Genomic DNA, 22,321 nt, shown 5'->3' on the forward strand with positions numbered 1-22,321 from the left:
CATATCTGTAGTGTGCTGTGCAGTTGTTAATTGTATAGGTAGTAAACCTGAAGTATTAAAGTCTGGTCAATTGTAAATTCTTAAAACCTCTCATTCTTCCATACCTCCTTGTGGTTTCAGTAACCTCTGAAGAGAGCTTTTTAGATAATAATGTTTGCAAAGTTGTCAAGATAAAACTGAGTGTAACTATTCTTATGGGCTAGGACAGTTACCTGGTTTTGAAAGTTTAGAAAGTGAACTATTTTCTATACACTTAGTGGGCTGGACCCCACAGCTCACTGTGGAGTAGAAGAACATTATTGTTCAGCAGTAACGGTCAGCAAACTTGGTGTAAGGGGATGGGGAAGTCCTTGAAATTTAGTTCTGTTCCCCAGAGTTTCCTGTTTTTCCAGTTGTGGTATCAATGCACATTAACATAAGAGAGTTTATAACCTCAGCTCAACCAGCGTGTTCTGCTGTATTACTGATGTTTGCCTAATGCTTCTGGAGGACTAAACTAACTCTTCTCTTGTCATGTGCTGTTTTGAGCTGCTGCTATTGTGCTACTGCTGACTATCTACCTCACTGTGCATCAGGCCACATTTAGAGTCATGGTGTTGAAAGTACACATTGCTACAGCCTCTGTACAGCAGAACAGCCAAGTTAATGTTTGTATCTATAGTGATTTCAGGAGTTCATCACTTTATTTTTTGAACTGTTAAGACAGTGTTGGCCTATTCTGGGTGCCAGAACTAAATCGTATACATTTGTTGTACTACTCTGTGTTAATAGTTATGTCAGGTAGCACAGAAATTTAAGATGATCCTTCTAAATTCTGTGAATGGCATTACTACGAGCTAACAAGAATTGAGAGGTGACACTCATTCTTGTGTCATGGTTGATTGATGCCTAAGGAAAAAGTGAAGTCCAACTGAAAAATTTTTAGTGGCTAATTTAATTTAAATGCTAAAATTTTAGCATTTGTGTAAGCTCTTTCACAAACATTTTCTTTCTCCCAGGGTGTTTATTTCCCTCAGTGGACGCTTTCCCCTATCTGGCTGTTTTCCCACACAATATACCATCATAAATGGGGACCTTTATATTCAAGCACAGAATATTTCTGTGGGATTTAACTCTATAGCAAGCTGCAATTTATTGGTGTACTTAATGTCTCTGAATTTATTTTAATGGTTAATCTGTTTCTTTAAAAGCTTCATATTTTGCAGGGATAGAACTTGATTCACAAACAAGGGATTGGTGTATTTGTACCTTTTAAACAAACAGAATGCATGGCTTTTAAATAAACGAGAATATACAATTTGAGTGTATTTTTCATCCACCCCCTTTTTCTTTGATACACTAATCCTGTATTTTGGCTGTTAAAATAACTTGTGGGAAAAGCTGCTCTTCCAATGATTTTCCCTAGAAACCAAGTCATAAATGAAGTATCATGCTCTGTGCTATGGATAAAACCACACTGAAGCAGTGCCAGCACTGAGGCATCCTATCACTTGGTGTGTACGTGGGCCTTAAAGACTTTATCTCCAGAAAAGCAGTTTGATTCACTCCAGATGCACAGGGTCATGTTTTTTGCCTTTACTCTTGAGGGGGGTGTGTGTGTGTGTGTGTAAGCATTTTGCTAGACCTTTGGTTTCTTTTAATATGGAAAATTGTTTTCTAGATCATTGTGTAGTAATTTAACTTTCATCTAGATATATTAACCAAGTATTTGATGGTATTTTTTCCATTCTCCATCTCGTCTTTTGCTTTCCTCCTTCCCCTATAAATACCTTCTTTTTTTCCCTTCCACTTCATAATCCCTGAATTGCAAACCTCATCTGTGGAATTTCAATACCAAATTTCCCAAATACTTTGCTTATTCTTCTTCTGGGAAAAAGAGAAAAAAAAAGGCATTGATTATATATTTTTTGTATTCTGAAAAAGCATTGTCTCCAATAATTGTGCCCATAAAACTTACCTTTAGTGAACACCATAGGTGTTATGTTTTCCTTCCTGGTTAGCACGTTTCTTTTAACTTCGTCACAGAAAAAAATCAGAAGCTTTTTGATACAAGGACCATATGTCCATTTTCATGTATTGTACCCAGCAAAATAGGCCCAGACCTGGATGGGGACTTCATGTGTTACCTTTATTCATCTTAGTAAAAGAATGATTTATTTATTATGAACAAATAAAATATTGTAAATAAAATATTTATTATAAATAAAGGAATTAACAATGAATTGCAAGGCAGGAGTGTGACATGAGTATAACGTGAGATACACCTGCGTGTGTCTCATGTTATACAAACTAAAGCACAGTATTATATATGTCTGGGGAGTTTCATGTTGGGTTGATGCCATTTATAGCATCTTGTTCAGACTGAAATCGTGTTGTCAAGGATCTCAAAGAATAGGAAATCATGAATTGCTCTTTCTGATATTGGAGCACTGAATTTTTTTTTATGGTGGCTGAAATAGAAATGATGTAGACTTTTATACTGTGTAGTAAGCTTTAGATTGGGTGCATTTAGTCTATCCTCTGTCTGTCACTGGAAACTGCAGTAGCAGTTATGTTGCACAGTGGTGTGAAAGCCGTAGCATTGGAATAGTAGTCATTTATACTAGGCATATTGCAATAAATTAATTTTGATCCAGTAGAAGATCACTTGTATGATTTACCCATGCTTTTCAGCATATTTTCTGTTCATATCTTCTGTTGCTTAGTGTCAGAAATCAGTTTTTGGGGAAGCTCATCTTAAATGTCAAGATATGAAGAGACTTTGCTGGTGATAAAATTGAAGTACTTGTAAATGTGCCCTTCTCACAGGGCACCTGTAGATCCCTCCTTCACCTTCAGATGATTTTGAAGAAAATACGGCAGTAAACAGCATAGGTGATGCTATGCCCATGTCTGACAGAGATATCTGAAAAATCCACTCAGTAGAGATGTATCAAAATATGTGTAAATTAAGGGCCACAAACAGAAACATATGATCTTTCTCTGTGAGATTCAATCTATTTGGTGACTTAAAATTAATTTCCAAAGCATAGTAATTTGATTCCTAGTATCAAATAAAAGCTTACAAATACTTCCCTTCATGTTATAGGAGCAGCTAACCATTTCAGAAACAGCTAACCATCTGAAAGTTTCTTAAGGGTGTGTTTAAGCTGCTTTTGGTGCTGTTGAAGTGGAAGTTGGAAATTCTTACTGTGACAGATATGTTCTTGCTATATAACTGCTTTGCCTTCATTTTTAGAAATACTAGTTAGTATTTTAGCTGGTCCTCTGGTATCGTACCTGTGTTCATTTTATATATTTAAATTGAAAAAAATGCATGAGGTCTGCCTGCATTTGAAAGCACAAAACGTTCAGAGTATGTGTTTATATATACAATAATTTAAACCCTTGTAAACAATGTGCTTTTAATGTGCTATGCCAGATCACTTCAGTGATACTCTTCTGTTCTTGTGGTCACAAGGATTTCTTTTGCCTATCCAAAGAAATCAACCGGAATAGCACCTTTATCTTTAGAACAGAAAGTCTAAGTCTGCTCCCTAACTTGCTTGTGTATGTAAGATGTTGGTGGAATATGTTTTGATAGCAAAAGGGCTTTACTTCTCAGACTATGCAATACTAACAGTTGCCTTACTGGAGTTTAAAAATTAGTAGAGTGATATAGGACCTACTGGTTTAGCTGGCCTGTGAATTGACTTATGAAGTGTAGGAAAGTTTGAATTCTTATTAAGTCAGGACAGAATTCCGGAATACTTTATTTTAATTTTAATTGATTTTTAGATATAGAAGTTTAAAAGATTGTAAATGCACACAAGTTTTATGATATTTCAATTACTTTATTGAACCATGTTATAAGTGTTTCGTACAAAGATGCAGAAATTGTCTGAAGTTTAATATCTTCATTCAGTGTTGAAACTTCCCTGCATGCCTAATTGTTTGTTTTGTTTCCTTTTAGATGAAACGACTCCTAAAGAAGTCAGCAGGGTAAGTGCTACTCGCCTCTCTAAAAAGAGGTGTGGTCTTTTAGGCCTACTGGTCACTTGAGATTATTTTTGTGCAGTGTCCAATCAGGATTTTACTCTATTCCCTTGATATAGTGGATAGTTAAAAAAAAAAAAAAGGTGTATTGACTGACCAGAGAACAGTTAACAAGGAAAATAAATATTAAGAACACTTGGTTGGCTGTAAATAAATTAAAGGGTATTTTACATTAACAAATTTAGAGTTCTCCCATTGCTGTTTTCATGATCCAGTTTAGAAAAGTATTTTATGGAAACTAGGAAAATCATGGGGACTTTCAGCATAACAGCATAACCATTTAATCAGTGTTACTGCCTTGAGAGATGGCAAGCATAGGAGGAAACAAGGGAAGAAATATGCCCTATTTAATAACTGCCTTTGACATGTGCTGTGGTGTTCTTTAATTTGAAATATTTTGCAGTATATTAAATGAAATATAATCTAAAATGTTCAAAAACATATTCAGTAATGTATTCCCAGCTCTAGCCTTACATCTGATTGATCCTGTGTCCTGCAGAATATTGGTCTGTGATTGAGGACTAGTTAGGGGAATCTGTTGGAAACCAGTGCCTTTGCTGGGAATAACAGAAGATCAGCATAGGACAGTCTGTTGCCCTGAGATGCATCCAGTCAGCCTGAAGCACCCAAATGTTATTTCGTATGAGGGAGCCACTTACAGCTTTCTGAGGTGGAATCATAGTCCTATTTTGCTCCTCTTCTTGAATGTCTTGCATAAACTGTTTCATGTTTCCATGAGAAATGCAATACTGTCAGACACACATTAAAAATAAGGCTTATTGAAAGACTGCAAAAGCTGGCTGGGTGGTCTTGCTCCCAGTAGAAGTCCTTTGGAAAATACCAGTGTATGGAAGGAGTGGAAACAGGCTGGTGGTGGAAACCTCAGTTTGGTAACCCTGAGAGTGGAGGGCTGGCATAAAGGGAATGCAGTTCACCTCTTACAGCACTGCAAAAAAGAAATGATGTCTAAAATTAGTTTATTCAAGCAGGGTTTGTCCATATATGTGATGTGCTATAGTTGTATAAGGGTGTTAAGAATTTAGGTGAGAATAGTATGGTTTAGTAATTCATTAATTTATAACAGCTTTTTTTGGTCATCCGTTGGTATTCAACAGTTACAGCAGTTGAGTAAGTGTATATTACAACTATAGTTGTGAGTGTAGCTAAAGTTTATTGTTATCAGTGTATCTTTATATATTGTTCTGCCAGGTTGGAAGGAGTCTTGGGTGGCATGGTTTAGTGTGTGGTGTCCCTGCCATGCAGGGGAGTTGGAACTAGATGATGGTAAGGTCCTTTCCAACCCTAACTATTCTATGATTCTATGATTTCAAAGTAATTAAAGATCTACCTAAAAATCTTAGAGCCATAATTATTTATGTGGAAGAAAATTCCTTTTATTTGTCATTAATTTGGTAAATAGATTTTTTTTTTACCTAAAATTCTGTAAAATGGAGTTAGAAAACATATCCAGGTTACTACATTAGAGCTATTTGAGGCAAAAAAAAAGCAAGCTCTGGAACCCTGAACCCCCCACCCTGAGTCTGCCCTGCCAGTCATCGTCCCCTCTGCTTCTCAGGCATGCTGGTCCCAGCCATCTCAGCCTGTCAAAATCATATATATTGACATAAGAGTTTTCCTGAAGATGAATGGGTGTCACTTGAAGTCCTGGAGTCAGTGGGGTGCAGGTAATATTTCAGATGATGCTTTCTGCATCGTTTTTTTGGGGAGTTTTAAGCTGTCAGTCATAGTGTGTACAGTCATGATGTGCACACTGTGTTGCTCTACTTTTTAAAGAAACATACCTGTGGGCACTTAGTAACGCACCACATTGTAAATGAACGTTTGTTATAGTAGTTTTGAATGATGCCATATATTATAATGTAGACCCTTGTAATACATTATCTTTTTCAGTAGCAGCTCAAACAGATGCCAGTTTAATTAAAATCTGAACATAAATTAAATTTGAATTGGGAAAGTTCTGTATGTGAGTAATGTTTTTCAGACAAAAGGCATGTTCATGCTGACTGAAGAATTATGAGTTTTAAGGTCATTAAGTTACAATTTAAATTTCTGAAAATGTCTGCAAGAGGCAGCTTATATCATTGGGAAGCAAGAATAAAGGCTAGTGAAAGTAAATTTACTGCAGAATTAAATCACCAACTGCTTTAAAGTATTAGCAATGGACCAAGGTAGAAATATGTTGAAAAAATGTGGTTTTCATTGATAGTGAGTTTTTTTCCATCTTTCAATGTTGGGCAGAGTGACAACATGAGAACATTCATAGTCATATGCCCTGACATTGGTTGGTTCAATAGTCTCCCTTTCTGTTGTGCTTACAGAGAACAACAGCATTAAATTTGGGGAGGATATTATTTATTGAATTTCTTTAACCTCTTTCTCCCCCCCAGAAAGCCTGTCCTTTTTTCTTTATAAACATACCTATTAGAGCCCTGGGGCTCTAAATACTGAACTTGTCATTCCGTTCCTTTTTTTTCTTTTAATCAGCAGAATGCAGTGGGATGAATGGTGTCCAAATTTTTTGGGGAAAAATAAAAATAAATCTTGAATTATTGGAAGGAAATGTCTGTATTTTTCAAGGGCGTATATTGCAGTTTCACACTTTGAAAACTGAAGAAGTTCTGAAAACTGCAGTGGTATAGGAACTGCATTTTTAATCTTTTGCCATTTTTAGCAGCTTAGTAGGAACGGGAGAAACCTTCCACATACATTAAATTTTGAGATTTGTAGAACAGAAAAGCTTTTCAAAATTTATTGTCTTTAAATCTGGTCTGCTAATGGCAATTTCATCAATGTTTTGGTGTTCAGAAGTTACATGTTAATTTACCTGAGAGTGGCCTGACATAATATCTGATGTGAAGTGGAGGAAGGTTTCCCCATTCCTGTGGACTGTTTTTGGCATAATAACAACTCTGGTTGCATCTCATAAGCATCTGTGACCAAACAGTGAACCTGTGAACTTTTTTCTGCACGCTAGATTCCAGAATTTATGAAATACATGTAACTGGAGACAAAATCACCACATGATATAGTATTGGGAGCATCCTTGGAAATGCTGAGTTTCTTCTGCTTACTTATTGTGCAAATGTGTGTTGGCTGATCCCATTCATCCTAGCTACAGAAAGGGTTTTCTGGACAGAGGGATTTCAGAGAGAAAACCAACTATTGAACTCTTTTGATGAAGCACACTTAAGCTGAATTTTATACTTTGTTTTTGCTGGTTTATCCACAAAGGAAATGAAAATAGAGGAGTGTGAGTTTGAATACTAAGTGTGTGTGTATTCATGTACATCTAGACTAACGCTATATTTCTTTGACAGTATTAGTGAAAACTGTGTGCATCAGAGACATGTTATTCTTTTCAGTTGGCAAAAATAACCCCATTCCTACATGAACTATAGCCAGGATTTTGTTCTACGTGCTGCTAAGTTTCCCATGATCACTGTGTGCTCTTTTGTACTGCAGATTCTGAAGTTTAAACAAAAATACTTCATGTTCCCGATATGATCACAGCGAAATTAGCTGTTGTTCATTTTGCTTAATGACTTTCCATTCCATGTTTACTTGAACAATACTTCCAGTGAAGCTGCTTTTTGGCAAGTACCTTTGCTTTGTAAACTCCAGTGATGCCAACAGCAAATCACTTTGCAGAAGTTTACCATATAAACATCACAAAATTATTACCTAGCAAGTGACTAGCTCATTTATAGTACTTTCTTCTTGGAAACAGGAATAATACTTTAATCCTCTCCTTTCCCCTTTTTGGACTTGGAGCTTTTGGCAGCTGCCTTGGCACCAGCTAGCACCCAGCACAGTTATGTCACTGACAGTTACAGAATTAGCAAGTGTGTTTTCAGTAAATAGTTGCAATAATTGCATGTATCTTCACCATGCAACTGATAATAAAAGTTTTTGCTTTTTATGACACGTTGGCAAAGCAAGCTCATTCTTTGTAGTATTTCCTTATTAAAGATGTGATTTGAATGTTTTCACACAGTCTCAGAGCTGAAAACTGCAACGAATTAATCAAAAAGTTAGAGGAACTAGAGCAAACATACATATTTAGCCTTTAGGAGTGATGGCATTGCACCCATTGTCATGAGAAGATGCTTGTGCAAGCTGATGTCTTTATAAAGAAAATCTTGTGGATACTGTGGCGATGATAAGCAACAGTGGTAGGAAAAGGAGGAAGTTTATTTTTAATTTTGTACATGATGTCTTTAGAGTGCTTGCAATTCAAGTATTAGGAGGGAATGTGATTTTATAAAAAGCTTTTTAAAAAGAGGAGCAGTATTCAGCCTTGTCAAGTTAAAATGAAGCTCATTATGCTATTTTATTATATAACCTAGAGAGGTGATATAATTGAGATATTAATGCAGTTTTATGAGCCTTACAGTTAATAACAGCTTATATAGTTACTTCTGTGCAATCATAATGTTCTTTTCTCATAATCCAAGCCTTTGGTTTTTATTATGTATTTCTCCTATTACTAGTGAAGCAATTTGTTTCAGTGTTGCCACTTGATAACAGAGAGGGAGCTGATGGAACCATTAGAGTTGTATGCCACTGAATGGGGGCTATTTAGCAAGAAGCTTCTCCTAGGGAAGGTGTTCACCATCTCTCCAAGTCTGGGAAATCACCTATGTAAACAGACTGTGAAACATGTGCCTTCAAAACTAGTGAACCCTTTCTGTGCAGAGTGAGATAGCTGATTTGAATATTTTGACATAGTAGGGCCCATCCCGCCAAATGCCATCTCGTATTTTTCGTTCTTTGCTTTTGTCATGAGCAGTATTTGGTGTATGAACAAACAATTCACCTGTGTACAGTGTCTCAATGTTAAACTTTATTTACTGAGCAAGTTCTAGCCCATGTCCTCTGCAGTCAAAACAAGAATAGACGTCAGACGAATTGTGTAGAAGCAGTTTTCTCTGAGGCTATGTAAAAGTATTAATCACCTCAGTTAAGTCTGCTCTATAGCTTCTTGCTTTTCAGTGTCCAAGTTTAAACAAAACTGGTTATACCAGCCAATCCTGATTACCCCTTCTGGGTATTTTTTAGAGCAGAGAGATTTTTTTGAGCTTCCTGTCCAAGCTTTCTGCTCCTGTGAAAGCCAGCTCTGCACTGTAAGCTTGCTTACAACACTCTGTCCACTGTTAATTTTCAGTCTGAGAATTTGACATCCTTTGGCTCAGCATGTCCACCTTGAAGCAAAGTAGCAGTATTGCTCCCTTTCTGTAGGTTTTCTTTGTGGTGTGTTTTTTTGTTGGTGGTGGTTTTGTTTGTGTTTGGGTTTTTTGTTTTGTTTTGTTTGTTTGTTTGTTTTACTTTTGTAATGAATAAAGTCCAGATCCATGTTTTTGTTGTTTCACATGTGCAGTTTAGATGTGTTTTCACTGTTAGTAGGACACAGTTATCCCTTAGTTATCTGTGCCCCAAAATTAGAAACACCAGATTCTGTTCTAGATGTGAACTAGCCATCAGTGCAGCTGTGTGTACTTTTCCCAGTTTACTTAATGGTTTAATTAAATATTTATTTATTTATTTTTCTGCAAGCATTTCTTTCTTTATACCCATTGGTGGATTAAAATGCTTGATGCATGCTAGAAGAGTTGGTCCCTGCTTTCCCAAAAGTCTGCTTCCAAGGCATGTTGATGTGACAGGTCAGCACCTTCTCCTGTTTCCTGGGCAAAATGCCTGTGCTGTGCTTCCACACTGAGCATGTAACTAAACAGAACTTCACAGCCACCTCCTACAAGAGTTACCACTCTGGCCCTCATAACCGTGTGGTCAGCTACAGGCCTCCTCCATTAGTTGACAAAAAGCTCTGTCTTGTTCTCTCTCACATCCTCTGAAACCAGCCTAAGATGCCTAAATTACAGATGAAAAATAAGCAACATCAAAAGGAATCTCTCTGATGTGGCCATTTGCCCCCATGTTTTATGGCTTTCAGTTTGGTTCTTTTGGGTTTTTTTGGGTTTGTTGTTTTGGCTTTTTTTTTTTCTGGTTGGTTGGTTGGGTTTCTTTTCCTAGCCTCATGCAATGAAATTCTGCATCCCCAAAGTACATTTGGCCATCTCTCTCTGCATTACATGGAATTTGGGCTTTCCATTTATTCAAATTCCTGCTAGCCTGTGATAATGTCATATACTACATGGTCTGTAAAAGGTCATGTTTCTATTGCAGAACCGGGCAATTGTTGCTGTGGAGAAAGAGCTCTGTGGTAGGGAGTATTACTTGTGAAGTTGCTCTTCTCATTGCTATTCAGAAGACATTGTAAGAAGTTACAGAGAAAACAGATCAACTTCTGGGTTATGTTGGCATTTATCGACCCTGTGCTGTATTAATGAAGGCTTTTTGTTGCAGTAGAAGGGCTTTTTCTTTTCTGCAGGAGCACAAAATGCCCCTGGCACAGCTACCCTGTAAGCATGAAAACATGGAAATCAATCTTCATTTCAGTTTGTCGTACATAAAATTTACCTTAGTCCTTGAATATTTTAATTTTTTTTTGTGTGTGTGTGTGTCTTAATTGTTCAGGATGAATGCTTAAAATTCATCTCATTCTATGATATTTTGGTATCTCCTCTCATGGAATAAAATGTTTATGATTCTCAGCCCCTTTGTTTATATCCAAGTCACAGCACTGTTCGTAAATCACTTGTCATAGGCTGCTGTCTTCTGTTGTACCACAGATGCTAAAGACAAATAACCATAGAATCATTTTTAGATAAGTCCTGCAAAAATGCCCTTCTTTCATATATATAAATTTGAATATGACTATTTATAACAGGATTTTCCTTAATCATTTTTTTTCGCAGCATTATAATAATATGCAGCTACTAGAAATATGATGCCAGTATGGTAGTGGCATGATTAGTGCTAAACCGTTTTTTCATCCACTTGAATTATTTTAATGTAATGTCACTGAAATTCAGAATTTTACAGTAAGTATGCAGAAATACTTGTAGACACTGAATCTTAAATAGAAGGAAATCAACAATAGGAAGAATTAAGTAAAAGGAGGTGAGTATTAATGATGTTTAAATTGCAAACTAAATTGTTACAGTGAATTAAGAAACAGTATTTTCACTGTATCTGATGACAAACAAGTAGTCTTTTTTCCACCAAGTGTGTTGAATTTTTTTGAGGAATTCTTTTCCTAAAGTAAGTTTTACACCAGATATGCACAGGTCTGTATTAGCAACACATTGGTTCTAATGATTGTCAGTAGTAGAAATCTGTTGTATTTCAACTGGATGTATTACGCAACTATCATTTTTTTTAGTACCATGGATGCATGCAATGATTTGCCCTGCTTACAAAATGTTTGCAAGCATATGTTGCAGAGGTGAGGATAAAGGGCACATAGCTTATTATGTAATTACTATGCACGTGGAACTGCGGCTTGATTATAGGAAAGTTGTTATTCTGCAATGGCTCTTATGCCAGTGGGCTCATTTTGATGATGCATTCTCTTAAAGTATTAGCTTTAACCTTTGAAGATTTGGTTTAATACTGACTGTGCATCACAGGTGAAGACATATGGATGCATTTCCAAGTTCTGAGATGGCATTTTTCCATGTGATAAGGCTCAGTGCATGTGTGCTTGATTAGCTATTGTTGCTTTATGATAGGTGGCTACTCACACTTTTGCAGATATAGGTTAACATGTATGAATAATAGACTCTCATTCACCATTTTCCTGTTATATGCCTACTTACAGCTATATCATAAGTCTAGAAGTTCTAGTTTAATGAAACTATGCTTTGTTTTCTCCCTTTGAAGAATCATACAGTAGTAAATGTGGGGTACAACTATGGGGACAGTCAGTGGAAGCTTGCCAGGGGCCATACGGTGCTAATGATTATAAAGGTGTGTTGTATTGTACACTCCAGACTTACAGCAGATTATGCATGTATGCAGTGGGACCTTATATCACTGTAAAAATTTATAACTGTCACATCAATTCATAGAAAGAATTATTAAATGTTAAGTTTGTTATACATTGTGAACATTTTGGGTACCCTAGGTCTCAAATGTTCTAATATGTCCATCTGCAGTAATAGATTAATACCACATGATGTATTAAGAAGGGGTTACAGCAAAGATTGCCATTTTAATATCAAGATCAAGATCTGCTTAATTTAAAGGAATCAGGAATTGATATTGTAAGCAAGCACTTGGGATTTTTGATGGTGGCATTTGTTGGGTTGTTGGGGATTTTTTTGAGATGAAGAAGCCGAATGTATCCTAAATATATATGACTGTATGCTCTGTATTCATGACATAGTGTGTTGTGCATAGAAATGCATTAAAGTAATAGTTGGAATAATAGCATGGAATATATTGTAAGTTACATGTGAAATCCATCCGTGTCACTTGGTTTACCCCAAGTTACAAAGAAGATCTAGAGAGTTACAGGGTGGAGTTACATACATACACGTGAGCATGGGAATAGTGGGTAGACTGTGGTACTCTGAACTTTCATGGCATTTTCCGTAGTATTGTTTACATTAGTCTGATCTATATTATATTTGGCCCTGAAGTGTGAATGAATTGAAGAATAAGTCTTAGTCTTTCAAGCAACGTTAATATGTGTAAATATTGTCAGCTTCATTTTTAGTTTAATCAACATAATTTACCGTATCACCAAGTTCAGTAAGTAATTGATCATATTACTTTCTTCAGTTACCAAATTACCAGTTTTGGGCAGGGTAATGAATCTTTACTTACTGCCAAGTGTTGCTTTCTCTGAAATTATTGTTCATCATCCTGTCATGCTACACACACACATTTACTGCCCGTTTTATCAGTCCTTCAGGGTTTGGGAACTGGATAACCAAATGCAGCTGGGCCCTGGAAGGGAGGCTGCATCTCCTTTCCTGTGGTGTTTTAGCCATCTCAAGCTGTTTCATCATACTAGCAACCAGTACCCCATTGCTCCTATCTAAATATCCTAAGTAATTTGTATTTTCTTTCTGGCTTTGTCTGTCAGCTTCAGTTGAAACAGATGCCTGTTAGGCCACAATGGCTAGTATGATTTTTGACTTGTGCAGTTTCTGTCCTTCAGTCTAGTGATGGTAATTGCTGAGCTCCTTGAGCTACCACCTCAAAGTTCTGGTGCTTGGCACAGTTCCGTCACTAGGTTCATGAATTTGAGGTGGAAGATGCTGTCAAAGTCAGCTAGTTGCAACTTTTTATAGTGGAGTTGGAGCTTAAAAGAAAGGTGTTGAAAGTTGCTTACCTTATAATTGATGCATCCCTCAGTCTCTTCATGAGACATTGTCATGTGATCTTGCCTAAGTTTAGGTGATTACTAATTGCTCAGTGGTGTACTCGGTACACTGTGAACAAATGTCTAATGGAGCATAGACTGGAGTGCCATGTCTCTTGCTTGGCAGTGACCCACTTCTTAAGACAGCTGGATTAGGACAGTCACAATTGGCTTGGTGTTGAAATACCTTCGTATTGTTTTTAATGCAGTTTGGTGTTTAAAACCTCCAAAATACATCTGAATTGTTCTAAAATGTTCTTCTCATCTTTGCTTCCGTAGTACCAGGATACAAATATGCAAGGTGTAGTGTATGAATTGAACAGCTACATAGAACAGCGCCTGGATACAGGAGGGGATAATCAACTACTTCTGTATGAACTGAGCAGCATCATAAAAATAGGTAAGAAGGAGGATCAGGTATCTCTGAGCTGTTACTTAGTATCTGTGCACAGCATATTTCTCATGTGGTTTAATTAATAAAGACAGGTATTGAGTGATAATGGTGCTTTCTTTGGATGTTGTCTCAGTATGAGCTTATTTTGCCTTCTGTCCCTCAGTGAATACCTGACTGCACTTCAGTGAATTTCATCTTTGGATAGAGTTTTGTATCAAATTGCAGAATTAGAGCCTCCCATTAAATGAACCAGAGTAGACTGTTCTGGTCATGATGGTGTTGCAATGTCAACATTGAAAGTAAAAAAAAAAATCTATTGGTAATATCACTGCATACTTGAACCCCATTTGAAACAAACCTGAGATGATACTGAAGGAGAACATGTCTTTTGTGTGATTTCTAATTACATTCAGCTGTTAACCGTTATTTTTTCTATCTGATGTAAATACCTTTTGTGATAAGAAAATGCTATACATGATCAAAAGTTAAGAAATAAAACAAACAAAATTTCCCGATTAGAATATAAGTGTAATTCAGTTTCTTTTTAGCCTGAGTGGATGTACTCAGATTTCAGTAGGAAGTAACAGTAGCTTTGTTTAGTATAGCTCTCAGTCAGCTCTTCAGAAAGGTTTTACTGATCCTACTACTTCAACATCTTGTAATGATGAATTCTGGTTTATATACATGATGTATTTAAAAGGACTGCATCTATTTACTGATTTTGCTTAAGTGGTTATTTGGATAGTGATGTCTAGCAGACAGCAAATCAGACTGGATTTTGTTAATACACAGCAAGCAAAAAGCTATAGGAGACGGGGTCTGCTATCTTTCACAATTTTTTTTTTTTTCTTTTGCAAAGCAGATGAGTTTGGGGTTTTTTTAATACTATTTCCTTTACAGTGCTTACTTGTCTGGTAGCTCAATATGCTTATGTACTGCATCTGAAGGTTTTAAAAACTGAATGCAAATTACCATGCCCTGAGCTCTTACTGCTGTTACAGAGTTGACAATAAGCAAGTAACTACACAGTGGAATTTTTTCCTATTGTCAAAGAAATGCAGAAAGCCAATTGATTTAATCACACACAAGTCTAATCACTCCCCTGAAATGTACTAAATGGATTCTTGTGTTCATTCATAAAAAATGAATATCAGATATGTGCATTTACTGGTTAGAATGTTTATTAACTGTTGGAAAGACAGACAAAGTGTCAAAGTCTATTGTGTAAAGCCAGATAAAAGGTCCCTATTCCCCTATCCTCTTCTGATTTTGAGAGTTTTCATTTTAGCAATAAGTTATGACGGGTGGTTGACTTCAAACTGTTGAGTCGTTAAGGAACATGGCTTTACTCTGTTTCACACAGCAGTCTAAATCTTTCATAAACCAGACAAATACGAACTTTCTAGTGTGTGTCAGTATTTTTAATATGTGGCAGGTACAGAAAATAGAAACTGTTTTGAAACACATTTTTATGGCAATATTTGCAACATTTTATTTTCCCATCATTTTCTATCCTAGGGGAAAGACGAATATAGCTTACCATCTTTGAATGGTATTTATTTTACTCATGGAAATTATAATGTTATCTGACTGATTATATTGTAAATACATGTTCTTATGTTACTTCTATACTGTCGTATGAATTAATTCAGACTTACAGACGTTAGGCCTTGGAATAAAAGTAAGATATTTTAAGGCATTTCTAATTATCTTTTAAAATGTAGTAAATGACAACGGGGAATATTATCTCATACCTCAAATTTTGTAGAGTCTGGGGAGTTTCAGGGGACACAGCAACAGAACTTCACTTTTAGAATTGTAGATGTTTGTCCTAAATGGAACTGAATCTGTGGTTTCACCTCAGAGATCTTGTGTAAGTTCGATTTCCCCCTGTGAGTACAATTATTTCTTTTATTATTGCTTTGGCAGCTACGAAAGCTGATGGATTTGCACTGTATTTCCTGGGAGAATGCAATAATGTAAGTACACTGGATTAAGATGCTGCTTTTAAGTACAATTACAAGTGCATTTTCCGATTTGACAATGATACTTTGATTTCATTTTGCATGCCACTTAGCAGGAAATATTACCTGAGTGCTGGATAACACCTTTATGTTATCTTTATTTCTGTAAAGTAGAAGCTTATTGAACATACTAGTAATGAGAAAATGTTTCCAGCATTTAGATCCTTGGCCTTTTAATTTTTTTGTAATGATTTAGCAGTCATGCTGTTGTTACTCTGACTGTTGCAACTTAACTTATGATTTAGCCCCATTATTAATTGTCTTTAACAAACAGAAAACTCTTTGATTTAAACTCTGCACAGCCTGTTCTTTTCATCTAGTTAACTCTGAGGATTTGGTTTTTTTGTTTTGTTTTTTTTTAATGCTGTCATGTTTTCTAGTAACTGCCAGCTGCAACTTGATAGTGAGAAAATGTAAATTTTAGATGTAGATTTTAGTTGGCATAAAATAAATTGTACTTTTAAAATTTATGTATGAAATCAGATTCTGGTGCTGTAACTTGAATAACAGGGAATCGAATTTTTGCTATTTTGTTACTTGGCATTTAAAACATATTTAATATTTTTCCTATCCAGAGTGATTTGTACAGTTACCGTTATACAAGACTTTGTAGTTATTTTGAATAGCTATCAAGAACAAAAAGTAGTTTATACTTGTCAGTTCTGTCCATATAAAAAACACAGTTTGTCAGAAATTTTATATTTTTCTTTGGTTCAAGAAACAAACTAAACTCTTCTTACTGAAAAATGATGAGAGAGGAAAATATTTTTCTCATTGTTTTTTTCCCTTACTTTACACAGGCAGCTTTAATAGTTTATTTTTTGTGTAGTCCATTAGCCATTTCTTTTGCTCTTAGTGGCATAATTGAATTCAGAAAAAAGGGAAAGAATGACAATTTTGAACTAATGGAAACAGGATTGAAGATGTACAAACCTGCAGGTGACTTGAGCCTTGTCTGAGAATATTTTTTACTTATTAAAAAACGTAGTGCCTAATCTGAAGGATGTAGAAGGCTGCCCATACAGAAATTTCCTAAAAGAAGTGGAAGTGGGTTTTACATGTTTTTCATTTAATGATTATTTTGTCTAATAAAGTCCTGTAAATTGAGTTCTGTAAGTATGTAGATAGCATACATTTTTTTAATAACTGTTTGACTGAGGGGTGTAATTTAAGTAACGTGTTCACCCGTTGTGAATACAATCTTCTCATTAGTAGGTGACAGTGTCCACTGTCTTGGGTGGGGGTGATACAGATGGTCACTGGAGCTTCCTTCTGCTGCCAGAGGCAGTGCTTGGTGGAGGTTCAGCCATCCATCCCTGCATGCTCGTCTCTAAATGTTTTCTAAAAGATGATAGTAAAATTAACTTTACAGCTTGAGACCTAGAGGATTCTTACTGCGGTGAGATTTTTCCTATTAGATTAGTGTGCCATAATATGGGTTTTCTCCCAGTGTTCTGATGCGTTGAGGGGCCTGGGGGCTTTCTGACCTCCTGCATTTTTTTTTTTTTTTTTTAAATAGCCTATTAGGCAGTTGAATCTATTTGCTTCCCAGTATATAGCTTTCCTGAATAAAGTTCCAACCACTAAAAACACACATTGACTTTATTAACCACTGCTATGTAGCTGCATCTCCCAAAATGGAATGTTCTTCATGTAGTTATTATAGGGACCGATCCCAAGTCCTTTGAAGTTAGTGTGAGATTTTCCATTCACATTAGTGGGCTTTGAGCCAGACTCATGTTTGTAGTCTTGTAACTAAATGGTAATGCATTAGCCTACTTTCTGTAAGAAAATGCCATTGAAAATTAATTTGGATATCTTTGTCTTTTTGAATATTTAATTTAAAGGACGTGTCTAAGTGAGATGAATCATTGTTCAGCAAATACTGTCAATATCTTTTTATTTATTAAATATGTTTCTTTAAATGTGAGCAAAAAGGTACTGCGTAGGATAAAATGGCAGAAAGGATCTAATTGTTTAAGCTGAAGTTTCAAAAGTTATAAAAATTCTTCTCATTAGTCTGAACAAAATAGTTGCTGAACACCTATGGCCACATGTTGAAGAATGGCTTCTATTTTTTGGTGGCTTAATTTTTTGATGTTTGGTTTTGTGGCTTAAGTTTTTTGCCAATTCAGCAAAACTAATTTCCCACCCCTCCCAATCTTAGCATTTGGCTTTTTGTTTGTTAGCTTGAGAAGTACACTTGAATTTGCTGGTATTTATAAAGTCAGCAGCCTCAGGTTTCAGAACTAGACCTGATGTAGCAGTCGTTTCCACCATGCTTTCAAAGACATAATTTGTGCCTGAATACAGCTTTTCTAGAGTGTCTGTGCATGTCTTTTTGAAAATTAGATCCTGGAAGGGAATTCTGTATGAGTGGAGGAATCCTGTTAATAAGTAGATACCTACTTTTTCCCAAATGGTTTTCTAATGTTTAGCAATGTGTATTCTGACTATATTCTGTAAGGGAACTTAGGATCAAAACTGAAGCAAAAGCATTAATTCTACTTTGTTTCAGTTCCTGCTATAAACATGTGTAGGTATAGTTGTGCTTGTTTAAAGAAATCAAAATTTGGGAATCTTGGTGAGTGTTAATTTCTATCTAATAAATCATTTGTGTCTGTGGGATAATGCAGTTATGCAAATAAAATTATTTACTTTTAAGGTATATTACAGTTATTTTGCAAATACTATATAGTGGAGACTGGAAACACTTCCAAAGCAAACAAGAATGTTTCACAACTCTCCAGCAAAGGACTTTATTTCAGTTTTCTGTTTTATTCCTTATGAGGATGAATATATAGTTCATAATTCTCATGTCACGACTTTAATTAAATATAAACTTCAAACATGAGTTAATTTTTTTGCTGAAATCCTTGTAGTGGATGTAGTGTGTGTGTAAATCCATTTTCTAAGTATCATGCTAGCTGATTTAAGCCCATAAGCTGACATCTTTACAAGACAGTATTTCTAAAACACTTCTGTCACAGCTACAGTTTCTAACGTACTATTATATTATCTGATTCTTCAGATGCTTCTTGTTTAAAGTCCTTTCTTGTGTGATTCACCTCATGATTACATTGTGATTCCTACGTAGAGATGCATGACTTTGAATGTAATAGGCATACACTTAAAGTAGCTGTTCCGAGGTCTTGTGTTGCTTGCTTCCTGAAGCTGCAAATTGTGTTGACAAAGAGATCATCCTTCATTCAGACAGAAGTTTCAAATAGCTTTATTGAAAGAAATAATTATGTGAGGCCACAAATATGTGCACGTACTTTGTGCTTCAGGGTGTATTTTATTAAGCTATTCTAGAATTTCTGCTCATACTGAAATTGTTGCAGCTTGATTTGCAGTGCCACCTAGTGCATTGACGGGGTGGGTGATTTGAATTATTAAGAACCGAGGAAAAAACATGTGCTTGCTAAATGCCTCAGGGTCTTGTGCCAGGCTGAGGTGCATTATTTTGAGTATGTAGACATCTTCACTGAAATTTGAATCTTTTAAACACGTTTCCAAGTGAAAGCCTTCTAGCTGAAAGTCAATCCAGAAAATCTTGGTCTCTATCCTTGAATTGATTCTAGTATCATATACTCTTTATATATATAAAGTGGAAGAAATCTGTTGCTTTCTTATTTGCTCATGGATAATGATAGCAGAGAGGGAAAGCTGTTGATGATTTATAGTGTCTTGAGTTTAACTTTGAGTTAATAAATTACCAAACTGAAAGAAATCAGATAAATAACTGTCAATATATATTTTAGTGAATTTTGTTCTTGTTTCATTTAATATTTGGGTAAGCGGACTTGTGGAATATGGTCATGATGAATATACTCTAGGTAGAATGTGGAACTAGTTAGAAGACTAGACAGAGATTAATTGCTTGTGTTTCACTATCAGAATACCTGTGTATTCTCATACATATGTGTAAAATACCTGTCAGGAGGTGCTGATGGTTTTGTGTTATGAGACTTGAGCTCCTGCTCCTCATAATTTATGAGGATTTTAATCTACTTGCTCTGTCAAGCATTAGATTTTGAATAGAAAAAAACCCAAATTTGTGGGGCCAGGTTACGACAGGATGAGAGGATGAACATCAGAAATTTTTCATGTGCATGCTTTTAGCTGCTCAAAGTGAAGAGTAATGAAGGTTTCTTCAGCCACAGTAAAAGGGGTTCAAGGTAAATTACTTAATAATTTTGACAGACTGCATGCATGGCACCAAGAAAAGAGCAATAAAAGCCATGGTATTTTTTGGTTTATTTGTTATGTACTAATTTTGTTATGTATCTGAAAGCCAAGTTTGTGTGTTTAGCTGTGAATTGAGAATGCTGTCATGTTGCTATCCCTCAGGAGCTGATTACAGTGGACATCATTCTGAGCTTGTGTAGACTGGAAGACTTGTTAATACATTAGCATTTTAAAAAGAAGTAAGAGATTAAATATATGTTGCCTATACCTAAAGTACCTATGAAATATGAAAGGGTGAATTTTGTTACAGCTCTCTGTGTTCACCAGTGGTTGAACCTTTTTATGGTTGTTACAAGTTTTGGATTTTCTCTTTTGTTTCAGTTTGGATTTTTTAAGCACATCTTGCTCCCTGTTGTTATGTTAAGGCCATTAGTGGGTTCCAAGCCACACTGTCACGTCAATCAAAATTCATGAGTTTTTTTTTCACTTTATCAAAGTGAATCAAGAGATGAAACAGGGGAGAAGGAATAATTGTGAAGATTCTGGGCCCAGCTGGAACAGACTACCGGAAAAGAAGCACCTTGTACTCTGAGGTTCCAACAAGGTATAGGAGGTTTCTGGTGTCAGGCTGCAGTGTCCCCTGCCTAAAACTACGTTTAAAGAAGTCCATCACCATATGGGGCTTGTTGGAAAAAGATTGGTCATAGTGTAGTTGAGCTTCATGTAAGTAAGGAGATTTGTCTGTGTTTGGAAAGATGGGGAAACAGGTCAAAATAGGGAATTGCAGGATCTCTTGGGTCACTGTGTTCCAGAATGCATGAACCTGGAAGCTCTCAAAAGGTTTGCTCTGCAAGTGTTTGCTCTTTTTTTGGTTTTTTGTTTTTTTTTTTTGGTTTACCAATCCCAGAGTGACTTTCTCACCTTGGTTGCCTTCTTCCTCCTCAGCAGCAGAGATACCTAATTCTCTGTTTACACTAGATATCTATAACTTTTACCAGTCGATAGACCATGACATTACTGTATCATTAAAGATCTATTCATGTTTACCTGTTTGTGATACTGACATACATTCTCACTGCAGGTGGTTATAGCAGCAAAAGATACTGTGAGCAGTGCACAGGCATCCTGCTGTCTCCTTAACCTTTTTTTTACCTTATCTGTATAGTGTTTGGGAAATTATGGGACTTTATATTCTCGCATTTCCTTTATTTATTGACTATATATTGTTTAAGTTGTGGTTAAAGATCTCCTAGTTCTTTATTTTGATTATTAATTGCTGTTAGGTATCACTAACATAAATACAAACTGTTAGTCTCTTTCTGAAGTAAGTTGAGATTTGGGAGAAAAAATACCATGCTTGTTCAGTAGAGCTACTCCATGGAAGGAGTGTCTTTCCTTCCAGTGCATGAGATACATGAAATAAATATGCTGAAATGACTTGTCAGAGCTAAAATACTATGTGGCAGCTCTATTTTCTCTTTAAAGGTAGTTTAATTCTCTAGCTGTAGAATAATATTAGCCAATGAATAACTGGATGAAAACCGCTTCTTGTTTTGCTGAACTTTTTGAGATTGTCTGACTTTCTGTTTAAATAACAGGATGAATACTGAGTTACTGATTTTGTCAGAATCTAGTGTTTTTCTCACTAAATGAACTCAACTAAATGTCCTAACCATTGGACTGCTGGTTTTGCTTGGATAGACTTCACTCTTGTTTTGGCTGTGAATTCTGTACTTTTCTTTGACAATTTTGATTGACAATCTCAGCATAAAGTTCAACTTCCTCCTTCCAAAATGCGATTCATCCATCACAGCTAATGTACCTTCATTGCCACAGGAGTACCTACATCTGGTGCGTTATGTTGCATCTCCTTAGTTTCTGAACATTTCTGTATGTTCTTTCTGAAATTGTTTACTATGTTTTATAATGTGCCTTGCATGTTTGCAGGATAAAGAAATTATAATTATGAGAGGATGCATTTCAGATCATTGCTTCATTTTCTACAGCTGACAGTAGATGAATTTTCAGGTGCAAAATGTACCTGTAATATTCCATGCTAGAAAACAGCCCCTGTTTAGTGATTTACTTGGTCCCATAGGGTCCAAATTGGTAACTGTTGATCTCGGAAGTTTGTCTCCTTTCTTTCACACTTGACTTTTCTTCATCTTGTGATCCATTTGGCTCACTCTAAGCCATAGCGCAAGGCATTCTATAGGCTATGCAGTGAGCTGTGAAGTTTATACTCAAATGGTAATTGGAGCCTTAGCTATAATAGGTATATTAATAAAAACTTTTTATTGTAGTTTCCATCTATAAAATGAGGATAGCATTGCCACCCAACTTACAGGGGAGTTGTAATAATGCATGGTTAGTGACTGTGAGGTA

At 35.9% G+C, this 22,321-nt stretch overlaps 1 protein-coding gene across 2 annotated transcripts in view; it reads left to right on the top strand.

Moving 5' to 3' along the window:
• PDE10A (phosphodiesterase 10A) overlaps window positions 1–22,321 on the top strand; it is a gene marked incomplete at both ends in the record, with an annotated part of 176,212 nt that overhangs the window by 102,115 nt on the left and 51,776 nt on the right. For both annotated transcript variants that reach the window (XM_080617046.1, XM_080617047.1), the window contains 3 exons: window positions 3,953–3,981; window positions 13,607–13,727; window positions 15,651–15,700. In XM_080617046.1, the coding sequence (XP_080473172.1) occupies window positions 3,953–3,981; window positions 13,607–13,727; window positions 15,651–15,700 (200 nt within the window). The remainder of the gene's footprint in view (window positions 1–3,952; window positions 3,982–13,606; window positions 13,728–15,650; window positions 15,701–22,321) is intronic.

The sequence above is a fragment of the Psittacula echo genome (genome assembly GCF_963264785.1).
Source record: "Psittacula echo genome assembly, chromosome: 4".
Classification (NCBI taxonomy): Eukaryota; Metazoa; Chordata; class Aves; order Psittaciformes; family Psittacidae; genus Psittacula; species Psittacula echo.